A 20,723-nucleotide genomic window follows, 5' to 3' on the forward strand; every position below is an offset into this window, starting at 1 on the left:
TGGCACTATAGATAAAGTTGCAGGCAAGCCCTTATAGGGTATCTCATTTCAGCTATGCTACAAACTCTCTCCTGAAGGTTTTTGCTCTAGTTTTTGTTCTACGACAGAAAAACCAGTCTTGTAACAACGTTGTAGCTTGACACTTTTTAAAAAAAGTTACTTCATAATATATCAAAGTGTCTTGTCCATGGATACTTCTAAATTTTGATCTTGAAATCAATACTTGGCATTTAAGGCACTTGATTTTAATGTTTGAAAAAATACTGTGTAAAAGGACAGGCTTACAGTTAACTTTGTAGGAATGTATGTGCCCTGTTAGCATGTTCAAGAAACATATTCCAAAGGGCCTTGATACTGAGTGCCCGAGGTTCTGCTCGCCCTGCCTGGTGCCCACTTTTATCTGTGACAGGCGGGAACTCTCCTTGCTCTCCCTGCCAGCACTTTCAGTGGACCTCTTGGGGATGCCACCAACAGGTCACACGGGCTGAGCTGCTGTCACACAGGCTCTCCGGGGAAGCGGGAAGGAGAGCTCTGGCTACCAGCAGCATCTGCAGAGCGGTGTTAAACGCACCGCGGCGATTTCCTAACGCGAACGCGGCATTCCCGCCTCCCGGAGCTGCCACTCAGCCCTGCGCGGGGGCGCGGCCGCGGGAGCGCGCCGGGGCTCCGAGTTTCCTTTTCCCACGGAAAAGCCCCGCTTCCTCGGGGGGGCCTGACCCGCAACCCGGTCCGGCCTCCACCGGAGCCTCCGGAGTAACCGCGCCCGGGATTGGCTTCTCCTGGCGCAGGGGCCATATTGGATGTGCCCAGCCCGCCGCACGCCACCACCTCATCCGCCCCGGCGCCGCCCGCCCCGCCCCGCCAGGGCTCCCCCTCCCGCGGGGGCTGCGGCGGGAGGGCGAAAGTGTCTGGGGAAGGAGGAAATTCGCACGCTCCCGTCCCGTCCCGTTCCGCCCCTTCCCGCGCTCCGGCCGCCCCTTCCTCCCCCCGCGCTCCCCCCGCCGCGCCAGCGCCGCGCGGCCCCCGCGGGGCAGCCAATCAGCGCGCCCGGCACAAATATGCAAATGCGCCCCCCGGGCCGTGCCCGCGGCCGCGCAGGGCCCGCAGGGGTCGCGGCGGCGCCGCGCGAGTGAAACTTCGCCCCCCCACCCGGCCCCGGCCCCGGCCCCGCGCGGGCCCCTCCCGCGCAGCGCCCGCGGGGAGGAGGCAGCGGGCACGGAGCGGCAGCGCCGCCCGCACCGCCCCGCGCCGCCGGCCTGCGACACCGCACGGTGAGTGCCGCCCTCGCCTCCCGGGCTGCGGGGCGGAGGGGGGGGGACACACACGGGGGGAATCCCCGCGGCGGGGAGGGGAAGCCGCCGCGCCCGCCCCGGCGCGGAGCTGTCACAGGCGCGGGGGCATCGCCGCCTCCTGCCGGGCAGTGGCCGCCGCTCCGTAATGGCGAACCGGGCGGTGAGTACGTGCGGGAAGGGACGGGCAGGCCGCGCTCTCCCAGGTGCCGGAGACACCCGGCGGGCCCTGCCCGCCCCTGCTGCCGGCGGGGTCGGCGCGGCGCGGCCTGCTCGGCTCCCGGGCCGTGCCCGCCGCCGCCCCCGCTGCTTCCGCCCTTCGCCGGCACCGCGGGGCTCCGCGCCGGCCCCTCGCACCTCGCCGGCGGGGGCGGCGGCCAAGCGAGGCTTTTCCCGAGGGCGGCGCGGGTGGAGCGGGCGGGATGGAGGCGGTGGGGGCGCCCGGGGATGCGGTCTCGGGGTGGGGGCGAAGTTGGAGGGGAGGAATTGGGCCTTCCCCGGCTGGCGAGGTGGGGGCGAGGCCGAATGTCCTGCCCTCTCCCAGGTAAGAAGATGGCAGGACGAAGGGAGGAGGGCTGGTTTCCTTAGGGAAGCAGAGGAAGAGCCTGCACGTCCCTCTGCCCCAGCGAGGAGGTGGCGGTGGGAGGAAGGGTTGGGTGGAGGAAGGTAGGGCAGAAATATCCCCGGCCACCTTGTGTCGTTCAAGAAGAGGCTGCGAGGCAGGGAAGGGATGTGGTACCCTCCCAGGCAGAGCAGTGGGCATGCCAGACCTGGCTTCTCATCACGCAAGATAATAGAGGTGGGCTGAGGGAGAAATTTAAATAATTTACCAGGGCAGGTGAGGCAATAAGAAAAAGAGGAGCTGAGTTTGGCAGCCCATTGGCTTGGATCCACCACAGGCAGGAAACGTGGAGAAGGGAAAAGGGAAGGGGAGGGTTGAGAGTGGGTGAGGTGTGTCTGCGAGGGATGGAGATGGACATGCAGTCTGCTGTCCTTCTGGGATGAGGAGGACTGATGGCACATGGCTGCAGGTTCCCGTTGGACGGGTGGAGGCTTAAAAAGGGGTTTGGCTGTGAATGTGCAGGGTTGGAATTTATGGACTGGCATTTTCCAGGCAGGGGCTGCAACCTTCCTCCAGGAATGCCAAAGAGAGGATTTTGAGGCTAGCTCGGTGCTGGTGGTAGATGGCACTGGGTGGGTAGGTGTCATGCATCTTTATTCTGGAGAAATCATCACGTTGCCCACTGAGGCTTAACACAGTGTTAACACCTCTTCATTCCCTCTTAATGTGCAAATTTTTGTGAAGAGGGATAAAAACAGGTGAAGAGAATTCAGAATTCTCTTACTTGGCTGGGTAGTTTTAACATCAAGGTTGATGGCAGACACTTTCAGTTGGTAAGAAATGGTTTACACTCCTCACTGTCTTTGTGTCATAAGTACCTTGAATCTTTAGCAACTGAAAACTTTCTTCAGTTAATGAAGGAAGGTATTTGACTTAGTGCAAGAAAATACAGCTGTCTCCTTTCCTTACAGAAGAGAGCTGAACCCTTCAGTGGTGGAATTTGTGCTCATGGGAGACAAAGTAACACTTTGTGTAAAGGGATGGGGTCTGTAGTTCTCTCGTGTACTTTTTGAGACTTTGTAAGAAGTACCCTTAAAAAGTAACCCTCCTCTCTCAGGAGAACCAGGCCTGTCAGTCCTAAGAGCTCACTGCAACTGTGTTTAAACCTGTATCATCTGACACCATCACATTCCCATTTGACAGGTGTGAGATGAAATATTTTACCTTGTTTTATGTATAATCATTTGTATGCAATTATAAATGTGCTTTACGTTTAAGGCAGAATATTAACATTCAGTCATTTTTGAGTACTATCTGGATTTTTACCCTGTCTCTGAGTTTTAACTTGTTGCATTGATCAATTTCTTGCTAGTTTCTTGAGGTAAATATTTTAAAATCAGTAATTGTTTCTGTCTTATACTTTGTGACCTGCTAAAGTAAGAATAACAATTAGTAGCTTTTGGTTTTACTAGTTTCTGCATATCCTCAATGCCTCATGTCCATAACTAATCATGTCTGTTTCTTTCTTCCTGCATCTCTCAGATAAGGCTTTCAAAGTGCCGTGGACTTCAATGCCCAGATTGTGTAAACCCAACAAGAAAAAATTAATGCACATGTTCTTGAATATTAACCAATTCAGGGATCAGTGTGCCAGGCCTTGTATATAACTCATGGGCACAAGAAGTTAGTGGGAAGTAAGGTAGGATGTGAACTTCAGATATCAACAACTCTGGTTAATGGCCATTTTGAACTCTCTAACCTTAAAGTGATTGTGAAGTTGCTTTTTTCCCCATTAGTGAGTAAGCTGCATCAATTTACTTTGCATTTATAAGATGGCAAGGGCAGGCACATAAGCAGGTGCAATTACTGTGCTCAATTACTTTGTGCTAACTTGCTTGTTTGTGACTTCATGCTCCTCTTCATAATGCAGCTGTATTACCTCATTTTACTTGGAGTAAGGCTATTATTTTTACTGTATAAAGAAGTAGAATTTGAAGTCTTACAGTTCTCCAATAATTTTGAGGAATCTCATCACCTACTCATTTCACATGAGCTGCTGGTGCTAAATGCTCCTGAAGATTAGTCCAAGAATTCAGTTATGGAAAAATGTTGGTGAAAACACAATGTGGTTTTTAAAAAGTATTCTTAGTGATGTTATCTTAAATATGACATGAACACTACTGAGAGACTATGCAGACCTTAAGCCAGGCAATTTTCACTTGTTTCTTTTTATAAGTGAGACAAGTTAGTGATGCAGGCAGATTAAACCCAAAAGATTGACATGCTGCCTTAAAATCACCTTTTTTGTGGAACCCATGGAGTAAATAGATCTGTTCTTACTCACTTTATAAGGAGTAAGTTGTAAGTTTTAAGTTAGTTGGAAGATTTTTATTTTAATGTATTTTACAATACAAATATTCCCAATATTTAGAGTATATGAATCCTTCAGACACTTAAAAAGTACAGGATGTACAATTACATATTTATGGGTTCAGATTTCTTACAGTGCATTTTTTAATCTCTGTCAGTTTTGCCCAAATACTACATCATTATAGTTCTTTGATCCTCTTCATGCAATTTAGGATGACCTGATGGAATCAAATGGCATATCCTATTCACTACTGGTTTCCACTGTTCTCCTCCTTACCACCATTCTATATTAACTGAATTCTCAGTAATGTTTGGTACTTATGTTCCTAAATCCACCAGATGAAACAGTTTTCTGTGTTTAACTGAGGTCAGTTAACCCTTACCACTCAGATTCTTTTCTAACCAATCTAGTTTTGTTGATACTTTATATTCTTCCACTCACCTGTCTGCAGTTGTCCTTATAATGCTCTTGGCTCCATCAAATTGTGGAGCTGTGAGCTTAATGAACACTTTGGAATCTCACACTTCCTTGGACTCACATAATGTCCTCATTCTATTTCCTAATGCTCTTCCTGTAGTCAGAAATGGTGCGTGAGGAATGTCGGGTGTCTGTGCACACAGACATGGGTGATGGAGAAAACAGCTGTTTATTTAGTCAAACACTTGAGAATTGATAGCTAGCATTATTATGTTGTTGAAGTGTTCTCTTTCCCCTTCAGCAAAAGAAATTGTGATGCTAAGAAGCAATTATTTTGCTGATAAAACAGCAGCTGCAAAGAGTTTGCAGCTCTTGCTTTGGCTGAAGGAACAGCAAGATTCTCCTATTTTATCTGTCTGACCAGATCATAAATGTGAGTGAGCTGGACAAGAGTCAAACAGGCTGAACACATGACTTTCTTATTTACAGTAGTGCAGGAAAGAGAGAACTTTTTACAGCAGGGTTTTTTTTCTAGAAGTATTACATGAAAAAGTATGATGTGGTATACAATGCCCATGTTTTTGAGTCACTGCAGTGTTGAAAACTTGTGGTGGACCAACTCTAAATCAAACATTTTTAACAATGTGCTTAATTAAGATTTATCACGACTTCAGAAACATTGGCACCTTTGGAATTCAAAATGTATATATATTAGAATTCAGGTGTATACTTGACTACCTCTTAGAACGAGCTTTAGTGATCAAGTAGAAGGGTTCCTTTGGCAGCACCTTGGATCCAAGGCCCACTTTCGGTGCTGCCTTTACATTACATTCACTTACTAAGCTGCCAGAAACAAGTTACCAGGTAGGAAGCACTTTTTCATAACTTACAATTCAGCAGAAATACATTGGTATGATATGGCATCTGTCACTGAGCAAATGTGTTGAGATCTTCAACTTCATTCATACAGGTTACCCAAGAACTTCCAAATATTCATGTCTTTAGGCTGCCAGTGTACATGCATCTTTCCATTTTGAAGGAATATGTTTTTATTTTCATTGTAAATCAATAGTTAGAATTAGCAGGAAGGTGGAAAAATGTTCTCATATTTTTTTCTGGAGCCAAATTGTAAATCTGAGCTTGTTTTATTGTAGTCATATTTGTAAATGTAACTCTGGGTACCAAATTCTTTCCTTCTGCAATGTATTCTTTGGCACTTTCCCTTGTGCTGCATGAGCAATATTAAAAGTTCGGTTCACTCTTTTATGTTGATCACTAAAATTAAGGAATTCCTACAAAATTTCTTAGGCAAATGGATTTTGAAGGGAATGGTTTTATTACTTTTGATTCTTAACACTGTAATGAAGAAACTTGTAACCTTTAGAAAGACTTTATCTGTATAACAGTATGAAAGTCTGCCCAGCTGATACTCCATGTTAGAAGAAATCCGAGAATTAAATATGATATATTTTTGTTTTCCGTTAACCTGTAGTAAAGCTATTGTAGTCAGTGGCCTCCACCAACACTAGAAGCAGCGTTAGGTAAGACAGCAGGTCTGATTCCATATGTTACAGTATTGCTGATTTTGGTATGTAATTCTTCAAAGTATTTTTTTGCTGTTTTTCAGAAGCTGAAATAAATTTTAGATTCTTAGATTTTTAGGTAAATTCATAGATACACTTGAGGAATAGATGAGCATTGTGCCATTTAACTGGGGAAGTTCTTTAAAAGTCTGCTTTGACTGTCAGTCTCTTGTGACAAGAGTCACAGCATAAGTCATCTGGAGTCTCTGTTGCAAGTGAATTCTGGAACATGTCTTGAGTATGCTGGAAACCATAAAACAAGATTTAAAAATGATGTTTTGAGTTACTAGTTTTAATTGATTTCTTAATTTAAGAAGAGTATATTGAAGAAATCACAAACTCCAGTGTGTCTTAATTAGCACGTGCCTGAGAGGAACTTCTTTAGGAAACTTTCATGTCAAACGTCCTTAGGAATTGTTAAAAAAACCTTCCAAAAAACCAAAACAACAGGAAACTTGTATGCAGCCTCCCTCTAAACTGGAGAGGCTTGTGTTACAGAGGAAACTCCTTATGCCAGTTAATGCAGTGGGATGTCAGAACCTGTTTTGTTCAGTAAAGTAGTGGCATATCCTACTCTGGTAGTGTCAAGACTTGGAATTGTTTTCCTTTTTCCCCAAAGCAGACTTCTCTCTGTCTGTGTCAAGTCTTCAAGCTGTTGTCTGTACTTACCAATAAGGATCCACAGGCATCTGTAAAACAGACATGATCCTTTGCATTGTTCTAGTTGGTACTTCCAGGTTATAAACTTGCAGTAGTTCACAAAGATGCTTATCAGGCTACAACACGAGAATTATTGGAAGTTGGTGTTTTATCAGATTGTGAATTGAAAGAGGGCTGTGCTCTGAAGTTTCTGCCTCTGATGTTTTGCACTGAAATCTTGGTTTAGGCCACATGTGAAAATGAGAAGGTTTTTTTCTGGTTTTCAATGCAGATGTTTCTCTGAATCTTAAAATACCTGTATAGTTCCTCAGGAAAGATACTGGAATCCAGAAACATATTTTGTAGGTCTAATTAAGTTGTAATGCTGAAATTAGGACAAAATGATAGAAACTCTGTAATGCTTACATCTGAAATCTCAGCAGCACCAGGGGATTTCTTTCTAAACTTACAAGTTTGTGTAACTGTTTCTCTAGTGATCAGAAGGAAACTGTAAATTACAAATACGTTACACTGAATATGTTACTCCAACTCTTATGACAACTAAAGAGGGTGAAAAGAGGCATTTGTACTCTATACAGGTACACTAAAAAGAAAGAAATTGGTTTTAGTGGTATCCAAACCTGAAGGAGAAAACATGGGAGGCTTTATCTGTATTAGAAAAATAAGCAGGAACTCACTGAAGTCCTGAAATTTATGGAAGTTTTCACAGGTGCACTTTAAAGAAGCAAAATTGCAATAATGTTCTAAGAGCAGTACTGGTTACTAGTGTGGATTCCTTCAGTTGTCTGATGGCCCAACCCCTGAACTTCTTATCTCACTAAAATAAACTAACTTGGGTACAAACCTTGTTCTTTTCAAAAAGATACTCTAAACTTTTGGTATCTTTCTAGGTCACTATCATTGTAGCAGATTATGGTGGTGTCATTCTCTGTATTATTATTGAACCTTTATTGCAATAATGTCCACAGATATAAATGACAAAATAGAATGTATGTAGACACTTCAGCCATTTTAATGCAAAGTCTAATAGGTTTGTTTAAACAAACAAGAGAAAGGGTTAAAACTAAATTGGGAGGCTACATGCTGAAGCAGCAGATGCACACCTACATGTTTTGTTCTGCAGGTTTTACTTTAAGGGCAATAACCTTTGGCAGAAAGGTAACAAAGGTAGTTGAAAATAATAATGTCTTCAACTGGTGCTGCTTAACTTTCTAAAGGTATTTGCCAAGACTGAAGACATAAAAGCACACAAGGATGTTGTGCAAAACTAAGCTATTTTATTAAAATTTATATGCTGTATTAAAAAATAGAAAATTTGTGGTTATTCTCACATAATTGAAATGAATAATTTCTTTCCTGTTACAGTAACGTGTATAAAGTCTGTGCTTTAGTATCTAAAATAAGAATCACACACTGGGTCAGGTTGGAAAGGACCACAGCACAGGGTTGTGTCCAGCTGGTTCTGGAATATCTCCAGTGAGGGAAACTCCACACCCACTGTGGACAATCTGTTCCAGTGCTCAGTCACTGCACAATAAAGAAGTTCTTCCTCATGTTCAGGTGGAACTCCCTGTGCTTCAGTTCCTGCCCGTTCCTCCTGTCCCGTTGCTGGGCAGCCCCGAGCAGAGCCTGGTCCATCCTCTTGGCACCCTCCCCTGAGATACTCAGTGAAATAACCAAACTTACTGTTGTTCACGTTTTTTTGTTAGTAATAGTAATGTTCTAGAAATTCATCACAAAACAAGGAAATCCACATGCACTTAGGGATCTGTATTTTTCTTTCAGTACTTTATATAAATATGGTATTAGTTGGGCTGTGGGAAATGATTTTTTTTTAAAAAAACTTTCTAAGATAGTCTAATGTGGATCTAGGCATCCTTTTAACAAATGGAGTTCTGGTTCTCTTTAATAAAGTGTAACTTTTATTGTATATCAGTTAATTTTGCCAATTCAAGATTTAAAAACATGAAGACCCTCTCCCAAAAAAGGATCTTTATAGAACATTTAACATCACATTTAGCAGAGATAGATAATGTGTGTGTGTATATATATATACACACATATATAAATACATACACATTTATATATGTATTTAAAAGTTCCTATGCACTGTTGCTTATTTGAGAAGCTGTGGAGATACATCCCATGTTGCTGGTTAAGAAAGCTCTGAGTTCCTTTTGTGTGATTTTTTTCTTTGGCACTATGTAATCATCAGTGATTCTTCTGCTGTCTGAAGTATTTCTTGTATTTACCTTTCAAATAATATATTGTAGATCCAGTGAATGGATGTTTAGTTATATATGTTTTTTCTTCTTTTTGACATAGGCTTTATCAAACTTTTAAGTATTCCACACTTGTCTCCATATTGGAAGCAGTTCAAGCAAGTGGACACTGTCCTAAAGAGTAAGGAACATCTTTTTTTCCCCTCTTTATTTTGAGGATTCAAGAAGAACCCAGTGGAGGAAGGGTACATAGCTTTTTAAGTATCCAAGAACTCAAGATAGAGTTTATCTTCCATGGTAGTTACAGGTGAATTGGGTTTCTCTTTTCACTGTTGAACTCGTACAACTGGGCTAAATTACTTGATTGTAGGTTTTCGGTTTTTCTTTTTTCAAATAATAAATTTTTGAATGTGTGTTCAGTTACTGTATATATTGTTAAACCTTTATGCTTTAACTTTGCTTAGTCAACAAAGCACTTTTAAATAAGCAGAAGTTTAGGAACAAAAGGATATCCTGAAGTGTCGCTTAGAACTTGACATTTAAATAATTACAAACTCAATTCTAATTTCTGGATGTGAAGAGGATTTGTGGTTGATCGGAGCTCTGTTTGTGTGACAGGAGTTCCAGTACAGAAAAAGAGAACATCTAGAGCAAGTTTTCTGGCAGTTTTGGTACAAAATTCATATTACTTCCCATAGATGGCAAACAAAGATGGAAATATTTTATCAGCCTTCCCCTAGGTACTTGTTTTGGGTGCAGGCTTATTTTTTATGAATTTTAGGAAGATACCTCTGCTTGAAGTGTCCCTGTTTAATGCAGAGGAGAGACAGTTTAGCAACCTTGGAATAAGCCTTGAAGTTACTGAATAATAAAAGGGGGGATAAATGTATTAATTTATTTACCAAGTTAGTATGAGATAAATTTTTTTACTGTAACATTGCAGAGTTTTGGTAGCTGTTATAACCAATTTAAATCTTTGCATACGTTACAACATTGTTTCAAAGATGTGGGGAGAGGAAATAACCTTTGGGTTAAAAACTGCTTCTCAATGCAGTAATATATAATACATTTTAATAAAGATTAAAGGTTGAACTGTATTAATGGTCTTGCAATAGTGTTTAAGAGTTTGTCATCATGAAACTATGTTTAGGGTGAGGGGAATCTTTCTATTGGAATTGGAGGATTCTCTGTGCCTTGGAGTGAATGATCATGTTTTTGAAATGGAAAAACACACTGGTACAGAATGTCAGTTCACACAAACCTTTTGTCTGTCTTTTAATGTTACGGGGAGGGGGTTTATTTGCTTTGAGGCTTATGCACACAGGCCTTAGAAGCCTTTACTTTCACTCCATACACATTTTCCCTTAAACTGCATAATGTTTTGAAGCCTCTTTCAGATTAAAAGAGAACCTTTTGAAGTTGAGCTCCTCTACCTGCTGTCAAGGCAAGGAGTAGGATAGAACTGTCATGCAAGTATGTTCCTATGGAAAGGCAGTGTCAGTTCCCATTGGCAAGTACACCTGTCAGTGTGTAACTGCACTCTGCTGATAGAAGGCATGTACAGGACTTTTTGGACTGACAGGTTTCAAACCTAACCTTAAAACTTTCTTTTTTTGGGGGTACTTGCGTTGTGTCTTAAAGTTGCCCTAAACCTTCTAATTTTCTGGCACAGAGTCCACCCTTCCTCCTTAGATGTTTTGTAGGCTTGGGTTATTTTTAGTGGTCCTACAAAATGAGCACTTGCTTATTTATCAGACTTTTCATTACTACTGATGGTATATTAATTCTGGTGTTCTTGGTTTTATGGTATCTATTGAATTTTTGAGTTTCAGATGTTGCATTTGAATGGATTCTCCTGAGGTTGGTTATTGTGTGACTTGTTTAACATGCTTTATTTTCAGGTCTCTAATTATGAGGTATTCATAGGGATTTAAAGCACATCTTTGAGCTTCTTAATTCTTCATTCAGGAGATGTGTTCTATATTTCTTGGAAAGGATGGGTTTTGTCTTGACTTGGGCCCTTTTCTTAAGTATCTTAAGGTGCCTGTGCTAGTTCTTAATTTTGACCCAAGTTAATAATAATTAAACTCTGGAACTCATATATCTAAGTATCAATGCTCTAACTAAATCACTAACTCTTAGTATTATAGACGGAGAAACAGTGGTAAAGAATTTATAACTTCTCCTGTGATTCGAGTCCTTTTCTGACATATACAACAACCTTGTGCATCTTGTCACACATCTTTTGAATTTGGAGTTTTGAGGAGAAAGTGACTCCAACCTGGAAGGCAACAAAAGCAAAGTATCTGAATTTTGTGCAATTAAAAAAAACAACCACCTGTTTTCTCAGTAACATCAACCATGTTTAATCTGATGAAACTTTGTGGTGTTACACACATCTGCACTTCAAAACAGTAGAAACAAAAGAGCCACAAGAATCTCACTAGAAAATACATTTTTTTTAAAAACCTACTGGTATTTTTAATTTTTGTAGGTGTCTAAAGAAAACAGCTAAGATTACTTCATACATTACAGAATCTGTCTTAATGTGTTTTCTCTATATATTAAGTACAGCTTGCTGAAATTTCATTTCGAGGCTTCACAAATTTACCTTGAGTTAAAAATTAATGTTAACATGGATCTCCTAGAGAAGCACAGTGAGTAGCCTGAGCATAGTGGGACTTTCTGATACCATGTTATTTTATACGGAGAGTTCTGGGATATACTTGGGTGTGGCTTTGCTCTGTTCAGCTGAAGCAGAGCTGTTCTCAAGAAAGAAGCTGCCCCACTCACAGTGAAGGCAAACATGGTTGACAATGGTAGAAATTTGTCTTCAGTTGCATAGGAAGATGGATTTCCTTTCCAAGTGAAATGCTGTTTGTCATGTTGGCTGACTTGAACTTCCATTAACAACTATAACAATAGATAGCTACTGTTTCTTTTTTTTCTATAAACCTTTATTTATATTTGTTTCCCAGATTCTGCCTGTAAGAAAGGAGGAGAGGTGGAAAAGGGAAGTTTGTGCATGTCTGGGGAGTAGAGGGAGAGAAAGAGTTCCATGAGGTGTTTGGTGCAAGCAAAACCAGTGTAGGGTGGATAAGAGACTACTCAGTTACTCAGACAAGCACACACAGGCCAGTTTGCTCCACTTTTATGCCCTCACTCGGGGCTGGAACTCTAGCCATGGAATGGAACTTTTAGTTTCAGCCCATACATGTCAAATCTTTGTCATCCTCAAATTAAAATCCAAGGTACTTGAGTGAGCTGTAGAGTACTCAGCATGATGTCTGTGATCTCTGTAGCAGAAATAGAGTTCTAAACAAAACCAGTATGTTGAGGGTATGATTTTACTAAAGGGATGGCTCATTACTCAAAAATAATTAGAAATGCATGCTAGTGAAAAGTAATTTTAGAATAAAATAATGCATATGTATATATATAATTGGACATGTGGGGTTTTATTTAATTAAGTGGGCTACCCAACTGAGTTTTATTCAAATTTTGGTAATACCAGTAAGGGAAAATGCATTTTTGCAATCCATATTTAGCTAGAGATACCATGACTCTCTAGTACAAACACTTATTCCTCTCTGTTAGGGAATAAAAGAGTTCATATCTACTAAATATCTAAATGTTCTTTTTTTTTAGTCTTCTATATTACAGGGATTTTGAGGAAATTGTGCTGTCCCTCTGTGCCTTTCAAATTTAACATGTACATTGATCTTTAAATCTGTGATAGAATATCATTTACACTGGCACATCAGTGGGAAGTAACTTCTGTATTATTTAATTAACTCAGCTTTTTGAACTTGGACAAATCTTTAGTTGAAATCTGACAAGTAATGATAGTGTAATTGTCTTTTAATACTGGGGAGGGAATGTCTCATTTCTAAATAGTATGTGGAAGTGATCAGGTTTTTTGAGTATCTGGTTTTTAATATGCTGTATTATCTTCTTTTGACACAGTATTCCATCTGCTAATAGATGGGCATATCATTGAAAGCTGTCATGGTGTATGATACAAAGAATTTAGCAAATACAGCAATTTTTTCAATCTCTTTGGCAGTTTGTTATGCCTGATTCCATTGCTGTCCTAAAAAACCCTAAACCCTTTGCATGCCTATGATGCAAAACCCTTTCCTAGTTATGACTGTTTACCCCTTCTGTGTCCTTTACCTGTAGTCTGGATTTCTGCTATGTCACACTTTTATGATTTAATTCCTTCTCCCTACTAACTTGTCTCGGCTTCTCCCCGAGGTGGTTTCCATTATTTGTCTGGATAGCCATTGTTTCAACTTCTCTGGAGCAATAATGGCCATCAGGGTCACTGATTTCCTCTTACCTGTGGTTCTGTCACACCTCAGTCATGTGAAGCAGTGATAGCCAGTGCATCAAAGTATGAGAGTGTGGGTGTCACTGTAATGTGCTGAAGCTTTACCTGATTTACTTGCTTATAACTGGAGTAGATTCTTTTGTATTGTCACTTCATCAAAAGCTGTCAAAAATACAATGAAATAAATATAGAAAGAAATAAAACACACCAGAGGTTTTTATTACTTTTACTGCTACTCCCACTTCATTTTTTTGAAAGCAAAATTTGATATCCATTCCATTATGTTTTCTTACGTGTTCAGTGTATTTTGACAAGATTTAAAGACAGACAGGAAGTTTCCTTGAAGGCCATGGGTAAAAGTACTTCTCTGGTCAAAACACAAGTTCTCTTTAGAACAGAGTTGTGTTCAGGGTATCCTTTCCAAAAGAGGTTTGGGTTGTTGGGACATCTTTTGGTTTTTGTTTTTGTCAAAATCTCCTATTTACAGAGAAGCTTTCTTCTTAATAAATTTACATTGTTCTAATTAGCTGGAAGAGGTTTCTCATGTATCCAGCCTTCAGATTGCTCAATTTGTAAGTTTATCTGTGCTATCCATCTTTCTTGGATTCCTGAAGTGAAGCTGACATCTTCAGGTTATATTCCCTTTTAATACCTGCTAAGATTTATTTGTTTTATATAAGGCCTTTGCATTTAAAAAGGAGATTTTGTGTTATTTGTCTCTCTATTGCCTCCATTCTTTTTCCTTATGCTGAAAGAAAGTAGGAAAAACTAGGACCAAAATTTTTCTTGGGTTTTGATCACAGAAGGAAATTTCTGGGAGGCAACCTCTGAGTTAGTGCTGCAGCTGCAGTGATGCCAGGCTGTTCTGCAGGCTTTTTTCCCTTTCTTTACAATAAAGAGACACAGTCAATAAACCATGAAGAGATTGTCTGGTTTGAAGTTTTTCAATACATTGTTGTTTTAGACTTGCTCAATAGTTCTAGGCTTAACTGAGTTCCAGGATTAACTCAGTAGTTAAGAGCATGTATAGTGGTTAATAACTGTTGTCATATATCCTATTGTATCAATATTGCTACAGATGGAAGAGATATATCTTTTTTTTCCTCTATTTTTTTCCAGTTAGCAAAAATTGAAAAGGCCTCCTTACAAATTGCAGTGAAATGTAGTTTGTCCCTGGGCATAACAAAGGATCTGGATGCAGTCTGCTGAGCTGTACTCAGTCTCAATATGTAAACTTATCAACACAGGCTTCAGATTTGAGTTTTTAACAGTAGTCCTTGATAACCTGGACTGTGACATTTTACACATGGCTACCATGACTTCCATCTGTATTTCCTCAGATGGGGATTTCTTTAATTGGGTAATTTGTTCTGTGTCTATGATAGTCTTTCCTTGTACTTAAACTGAGTTGGTTGTCTTCTCACTGTTAAAATAGCTCTCTCCCAACTTATCTTTCGAGTTGGAATATCCTAAGCTGAGAGGTGATTATATTACCATGCTGTAATAAACCCATGCCAGATCATCCACCTGGGTCCTGCTGTTTGTTTGCCATCTATTGGAAGGTGTTTGATACTGGGAAAGTCATCATTGTGTTGCTTTTAATCAAAAGCAGAAAATTAATCAGGGTTAGAAGATAATGAGGTCTAATCCATATTAACCCTTCCTTTATCTTCATATGTTAGGATATCCTAACTTTAAGCAAAAACTTACACAGCTACTTTGCTGTGCTAAGCTGTCACCTTCCTAAGCTTCTGTCACTTTTGGAGTAGCATTCTTGTTCTCTCAATTTATTAACAGTCAGACCAACTCAGACTTGATAGATGTCATCAGTCAATGTCTTTCAGTTTGATACAGGATCCATCTGTCCTTTCTCCCTGTAGACCAGAAGTTTCATATACTCAAACTCTAAGCAAGATTTGTGAGTCTGTTTGGCTTTATTCTGACTATGGTCACGTCACCTTCAGTGGATTGGGGAGTATAAGCAGAATGGGTTTTCATCAGCTTGTCAAAGACTACTTTGTGCTTAGCAGGTTTAACATGAACTTTGTCCACCAGAGACTATTTCAGATTTACAAGTGATTATTTCTGGAGTGATCCTATACTCATTTTATTATTAGGAAAATTCATTGAGGAATTGCAGTTGAATGGAGGAGGAAAACATGAAGGTGAGCTTTAGTAACAGGGTCAGGAATTAAAAGTTGTGGCTGTTGTCTTTCCTTTTTTTCCCCTTTAATTAGAGATATGTATTGACAGGAGTGATTATTCATTGCATATTTGAAGTGATTGCTCTTCTATTCTAGAGAGTTACTGTTATCTGGGGAGGTAAATTACCGCAGACACGCATTTTCATTCATTTCCCATTCTGTTTGGTGTGAGCTTTTAGGCTAAAGCTAAATTAACCACCCTTTTCAACTCTTGCCTTAAATCCCTGATTGCAGACTAATTCACTGGTGATCACTCTGATTCTATGAATAGTTTCAAATGTTTCAAAACTAAGTAAACTCTGTTGAACCAAAGGTAGTTCTTCCTTTTATTTTGTATCGCTGTATTCATTCTCTTGTCTTTCCTTTAAAGAAGAGTCTATTATGTCTTTAAGCGAAATAAAATACAGTTTCTCAGAATCTTAATGCAACTTAAGTAGAAGAAACAGTGTCTCAGCTTTTCCTACTGAAGTCAGGGTAGCTTTGATTTTATATGTACTGAATAACCTTTCAAGTTTTTGTTTAAACATACAGAATTATTGTCTACGTTTTATGTATTAGAGGATTTCTTTCTATAAACAAATTTTTATCTTGAACTACTAAAACCAATTCTGGTGCAATTTGTTAATTTTAATGAATATGACCAAGGAGAATCTAAAATTGTGATTAGGTAATAGAGCAGAGTAAATGAAAAAATTAAACAAATTAATTTAAAGCATAATTGTATATGGCACAAAAATGATAAATCCTGCACAGGACATCAAGTATAAGCAAAAATAACTTAGTTGATTTGTGGTTTAATTAAAATGTAACTTCATAACCAAAATATCAAAAACCCATAGAAGTTGGGGTGGGAAAGGACCGATGAGGAAAGTCATTAAAGTAATTTTTCTCTCTTCTTTCTCCCCCCCTTTCCCTTAGGATGCTTTAACACTTGAAGACGAATGTTTCAGCAGCAGCAGCACTAATGGATGTTGGCATGCCGTGGATAAGGTGGTGACCGCCGGATGTCATTTGTTTCTGTTCACTGCAGAGAGACAAAACTGACTCCATTTGGAGTTGAGAGAAAAAGCAGAACAGACCTCTCAAGATGACTGATCCTATGATGGATTTTTTTGATGATGCCAATCTTTTTAGTGAGACCTTAGAAGGTTTGTCAGATGATGCCTTTGTTCAACCTGGACCTGTTTCACTTGTTGATGAATTGAATTTGGGTGCAGAATTTGAACCTTTGCACATAGACTCACTGAACCATGTGCAAGATGCTCAAAATCAACAAAAGATGAGCGAGTTTGATCAGCTGAATCAGTATGATTCACTGAAGCTTCACTCAGTAAATCAGTCTTTTAATAGCTCAGCTGACAATGTCTTATCACCACACTCTCAATTCAATTGTTCACCAGTTCATCCGCAAACCCAGTCCAATGGGATGTTCCCAGATGTGGCTGATGGTAGTCCTATGTGGGGTCATCAAACTGCCACAACTGTTTCGAATCAAAATGGGTCCCCTTTTCACCAAGGACATTCTCAGTCTATGCAGCAAAACAAAAGCTTTGTAGCACACCATGACTTTGCCTTATTTCAGGCTAATGAACCACAGCATCAGTGTGCCTCGCTAGGGTCGCAACAAAGCAGAAACAACACGGGGCAGGATGCTCTGAGTCAGCCAAAAGACTTCATGGAAGTGAACGTATCTACTTCTCTCAGAGTCAGTGTTAGCCACCCTCCTTCAGTTTCTAATCCATCGACTTCACAGCAGCCTCTGTCTGTTCAACAGTTCTCTCAAACTGCAAGTGCTTCATTACATTTTTGTGGGAATCAAGAAGGAAATTTTGATGGACAGTCCCCAACTATTACTCCATGTTCTGTCAGTAATAGTCAACAATATTCATCTCCTTATTCTTACTCTAATAACCACATTTCTCCTACCAGCCTTCTTCAGCCTACAACAGCTCTTTCTACCAGCCAGCAGACACACTCTATCTCTGACTTCACTGGAAGTGATGCCTTTACATCTCAAACAGGGACCAAGCAAGAAACAACTGAGCACATGTTGAATCCTAATACACCTTTGAATTCAAATACTTTTCAAATGTTGCATTCTGCGCATCCTCAGGGCAACTTTAGTAGTTCAAAACTCTCTCCTGTGAATATTAGTTTTCCAGCTTCCACTGGTTCTGCTTCTCAGATAAGCCATTTCACTGACTCTATTGAAAGCAACGGTTTTACATCTTTAGATGACAACTTACTTCATCAAGTTGAGACTCATAATGAACCATTCACAGGACTTGACCCAGATGACCTCCTTCAGGAAGACCTTCTGCCGCAGTTTGATGATTCTGCATTTGTTCAGGATAGCACAAGCCATGTTCTAGAGCATGACCTAGAACACCATATAACCCCACAGCAAGTGACACAGTCACCTGATCTCCTTCGGGCACAATCTCAAAGTCAGATCCACCCCTGGCATTCTTCAGTTTCTAATCAGCACCTGCAAGGCAGAGGTCGTGCAACCGTACAAGGACAGGTATGTAAGGATTTGGGGGGCAGTGGTTTGAGCTGTTTGATTTGGTTGATCAGGGAAGTGACTGGTCCTTGTGTCAAAGCATGATGGTTGAAGTCTCTGAGCTGTTACTTGACCTGAAGAAGCCTAGGTAACAGCTTAACTTGGAAAAAACCCCAACCAACCAAAACCAAACCACCATTTGATGCAGACCTTGTTTTCTCCTGTTGTTTTCTTATCACTGCAGAAAACAAGACCACCTATATTACCTGAAATATTTGTTCAGATAAAATGGTGCCACTCCTTCTGCTGCTTATATTTCTGATGTGTGGCAGAGGAAACTGGTTGGTTTATGATTTTGGTGCAAATATAATGCATTATTGTCCTTAAAAGTACTTACAGAAACATGTTTTTAAGAGCTCTGGTAAGGTGGCTGATTTCCTGCAATAATTGGAGTGGTTAAGTTGTTACTCAGTCCCTTGCTTGGTGTCTTTGTGCTTATGCTCATTGGCTAAAAATACACACTTTTTATTCCTGCTTTTGATGTGATTAGTAATAATAGAATACATATAAAAGGCCATGCATATGTTGTATTTTGCTACTTTTAGCTAAACGAAAAACCTCAGCAGTTGTTTTAGTACAATGTGCACATCTACTGCAAGTATCCAAGTCCTCTGTGTGGGGACAACATGGTATAAAAATTGTAGTGTATTTTTTAATGGGATGCCAGAGAAATAAACTTTGCAGACAGTGCTTTCCAGTTTATCAGAGAGAAAACTGAAGAGAAATTTAAATTGTGTGGGTATTGAAGTGTTCAGAAAGATAGTCCCTCAATTCTTCAGTCTCTTACAATTATTTTCTTATATGTAACAGTGAATTTTGAAATAGTTTTAATTCAAAGAATATGTCCAATTTTCTAATTTTGGCCTTTATCTTCCTCTGTATCATCACCTCCTCTTTTATAGGAAGTATGTAAATCATTAAATTGAAACATAGACTGGTGTTTCTGGATTGCTTTGGTCTCTTATGCAAGTCAAGCTTTTCAACAGCAAGAAAAGTTGTTTTTCCACAACACTGTAACCATGTTCATATTACAGCTGCTGGAAACCTCAGCATATATGAGATTTTTGCAGATTTTTCAGTTCAAGAAAATTTCTAACTTGAAAGACAGTAAGTCTTGAATATAAGAAACTTATTAAGCAGAGGAAAAAATTATTTTAAAAGCTCAAATAATAATTATCAATCTTGAAAGCTATTACTGTGGTTTTGGAGGCTGGTTTAGTGGCTTTCCTTGTTAATACTTGAAGAGTGGTATTAGTGACGACATTACCCATATATCAATACCTTAATGTTAACAAAGTTTGTTTCTGCTTGGTAGTTTCCCAAATTTGATTTGACAGGATTGTCTGAAACCTGTTCCATTAGATGGTTTGGCACAAGGAGCAGTACCTTCTGTGTGATTAATATGCGTGTTCAGCTGCCATTGCTAGTAATGTAAGGTTTTCAAAACTGGGAGATTCTCTGTTGAAATCCATGTATATGTGAAGAGTGAAAGTAGATATTTTTATTTTAGACTCCTTTTTTAACTTCTAGTGGGAATTAAGCTTGTATTTAGAAGAGGGAATTGAAATGTTTTCTAATTTTCAATCTGTGCATTTCAAAACAGAGGCAACTCTGAAAAAATAATACATGTGCAGACAGATTTAAAAATGTTTTAGTAACTATTGCTTCTCTATATTCTTGCTACCAATATTGTCTCTAGCTGAGAGAATAGTGTCTTACTGGGAAAAAAGATTTTGGAAAGGAACTTAACTACTGGCTCTTGCTTCTTAGTTTGCAGGACAGGCCTGGGAAGGAGACTATGTAACACTTTTCCTTTTTCCTCTTTAATTTCATGTCATTAGTGTAGAGATAAGAGTTTAACACACTTAATCTTTGGTCTTGGTTCAGTGGATTGCTTCTCCATTACAACTTCTGCTTACATTTACGGAGCGTGTAATTGTCAATTCCTCCTGGTGAAACTTTGTCTGTAAACTGTGGTGGGATGTTAATGGAACTTGTAGGTGCAGCTCTGCGGTTGAGGTGAGTGTGATTAGCTGAGTGATGCAGTAGAGGCAATCTAGTGGTTTTGATAAACATTTCTTTCCCCTTTCCTGCCTTAAAAAAAGTTAAAAAGAGGGCACAGGCCAAGTAGCTACTGCTGTCAGTTATATCTAAAGACACAAGTATAGCAGCTCCGAGGGAAATGTGATCCTGTTGGAGTGTACACAGCCCTGCCAGGCAGCGTAGCAGCAGAATGGGCTGTGAACAGCAGCATTTTGGCCTCCCTTGAGCATACTGGGGGTGAAGGGTGAAGAGGAAGTGGATTCCAGGAAGAGTGGGGGTGGCGAGAAATCCAGGAATTGGTATCATTTTTGAGGAGCCAAGCGGCGAAAAGTAGGTCTAATAAAACTTTCTGGTGCTTTGACTTTGCTGTTCTATACGTCAGAACCTTGTAATACTTACTTCAGTTTCACTGACACCAGTTTTAGAACTTTGTTTTGTGACAAGGAATAGAGGGAAAGTTCTGAGATCTGTGGAGA

The 20,723-nt window shown here is 40.2% G+C and overlaps 1 protein-coding gene across 7 annotated transcripts in view; it reads left to right on the forward strand.

The window, feature by feature from the left end:
- Positions 1–1,065: 1,065 nt before the first annotated feature.
- The window catches only part of CHD9 (chromodomain helicase DNA binding protein 9), an 87,081-nt gene continuing 67,423 nt past the window's right edge, over positions 1,066–20,723 (forward strand). For 2 of the 7 annotated variants that reach the window (XM_071567511.1, XM_071567512.1), the window contains exons 1-3: positions 1,066–1,271; positions 9,208–9,285; positions 16,560–18,165. In XM_071567511.1, the coding sequence (XP_071423612.1) occupies positions 16,729–18,165 (1,437 nt within the window). In that variant the 5' untranslated portion in view covers positions 1,066–1,271; positions 9,208–9,285; positions 16,560–16,728. Of the gene's footprint in view, positions 1,272–1,375; positions 1,453–9,207; positions 9,286–16,559; positions 18,170–20,723 lie in introns of those variants that run through there. The other 5 variants (XM_071567507.1, XM_071567510.1, XM_071567516.1 and 2 more) reach the window with 4 other exon arrangements.

This window comes from Pithys albifrons, chromosome 12 (assembly GCF_047495875.1).
Source record: "Pithys albifrons albifrons isolate INPA30051 chromosome 12, PitAlb_v1, whole genome shotgun sequence".
NCBI lineage: Eukaryota > Metazoa > Chordata > Aves > Passeriformes > Thamnophilidae > Pithys > Pithys albifrons.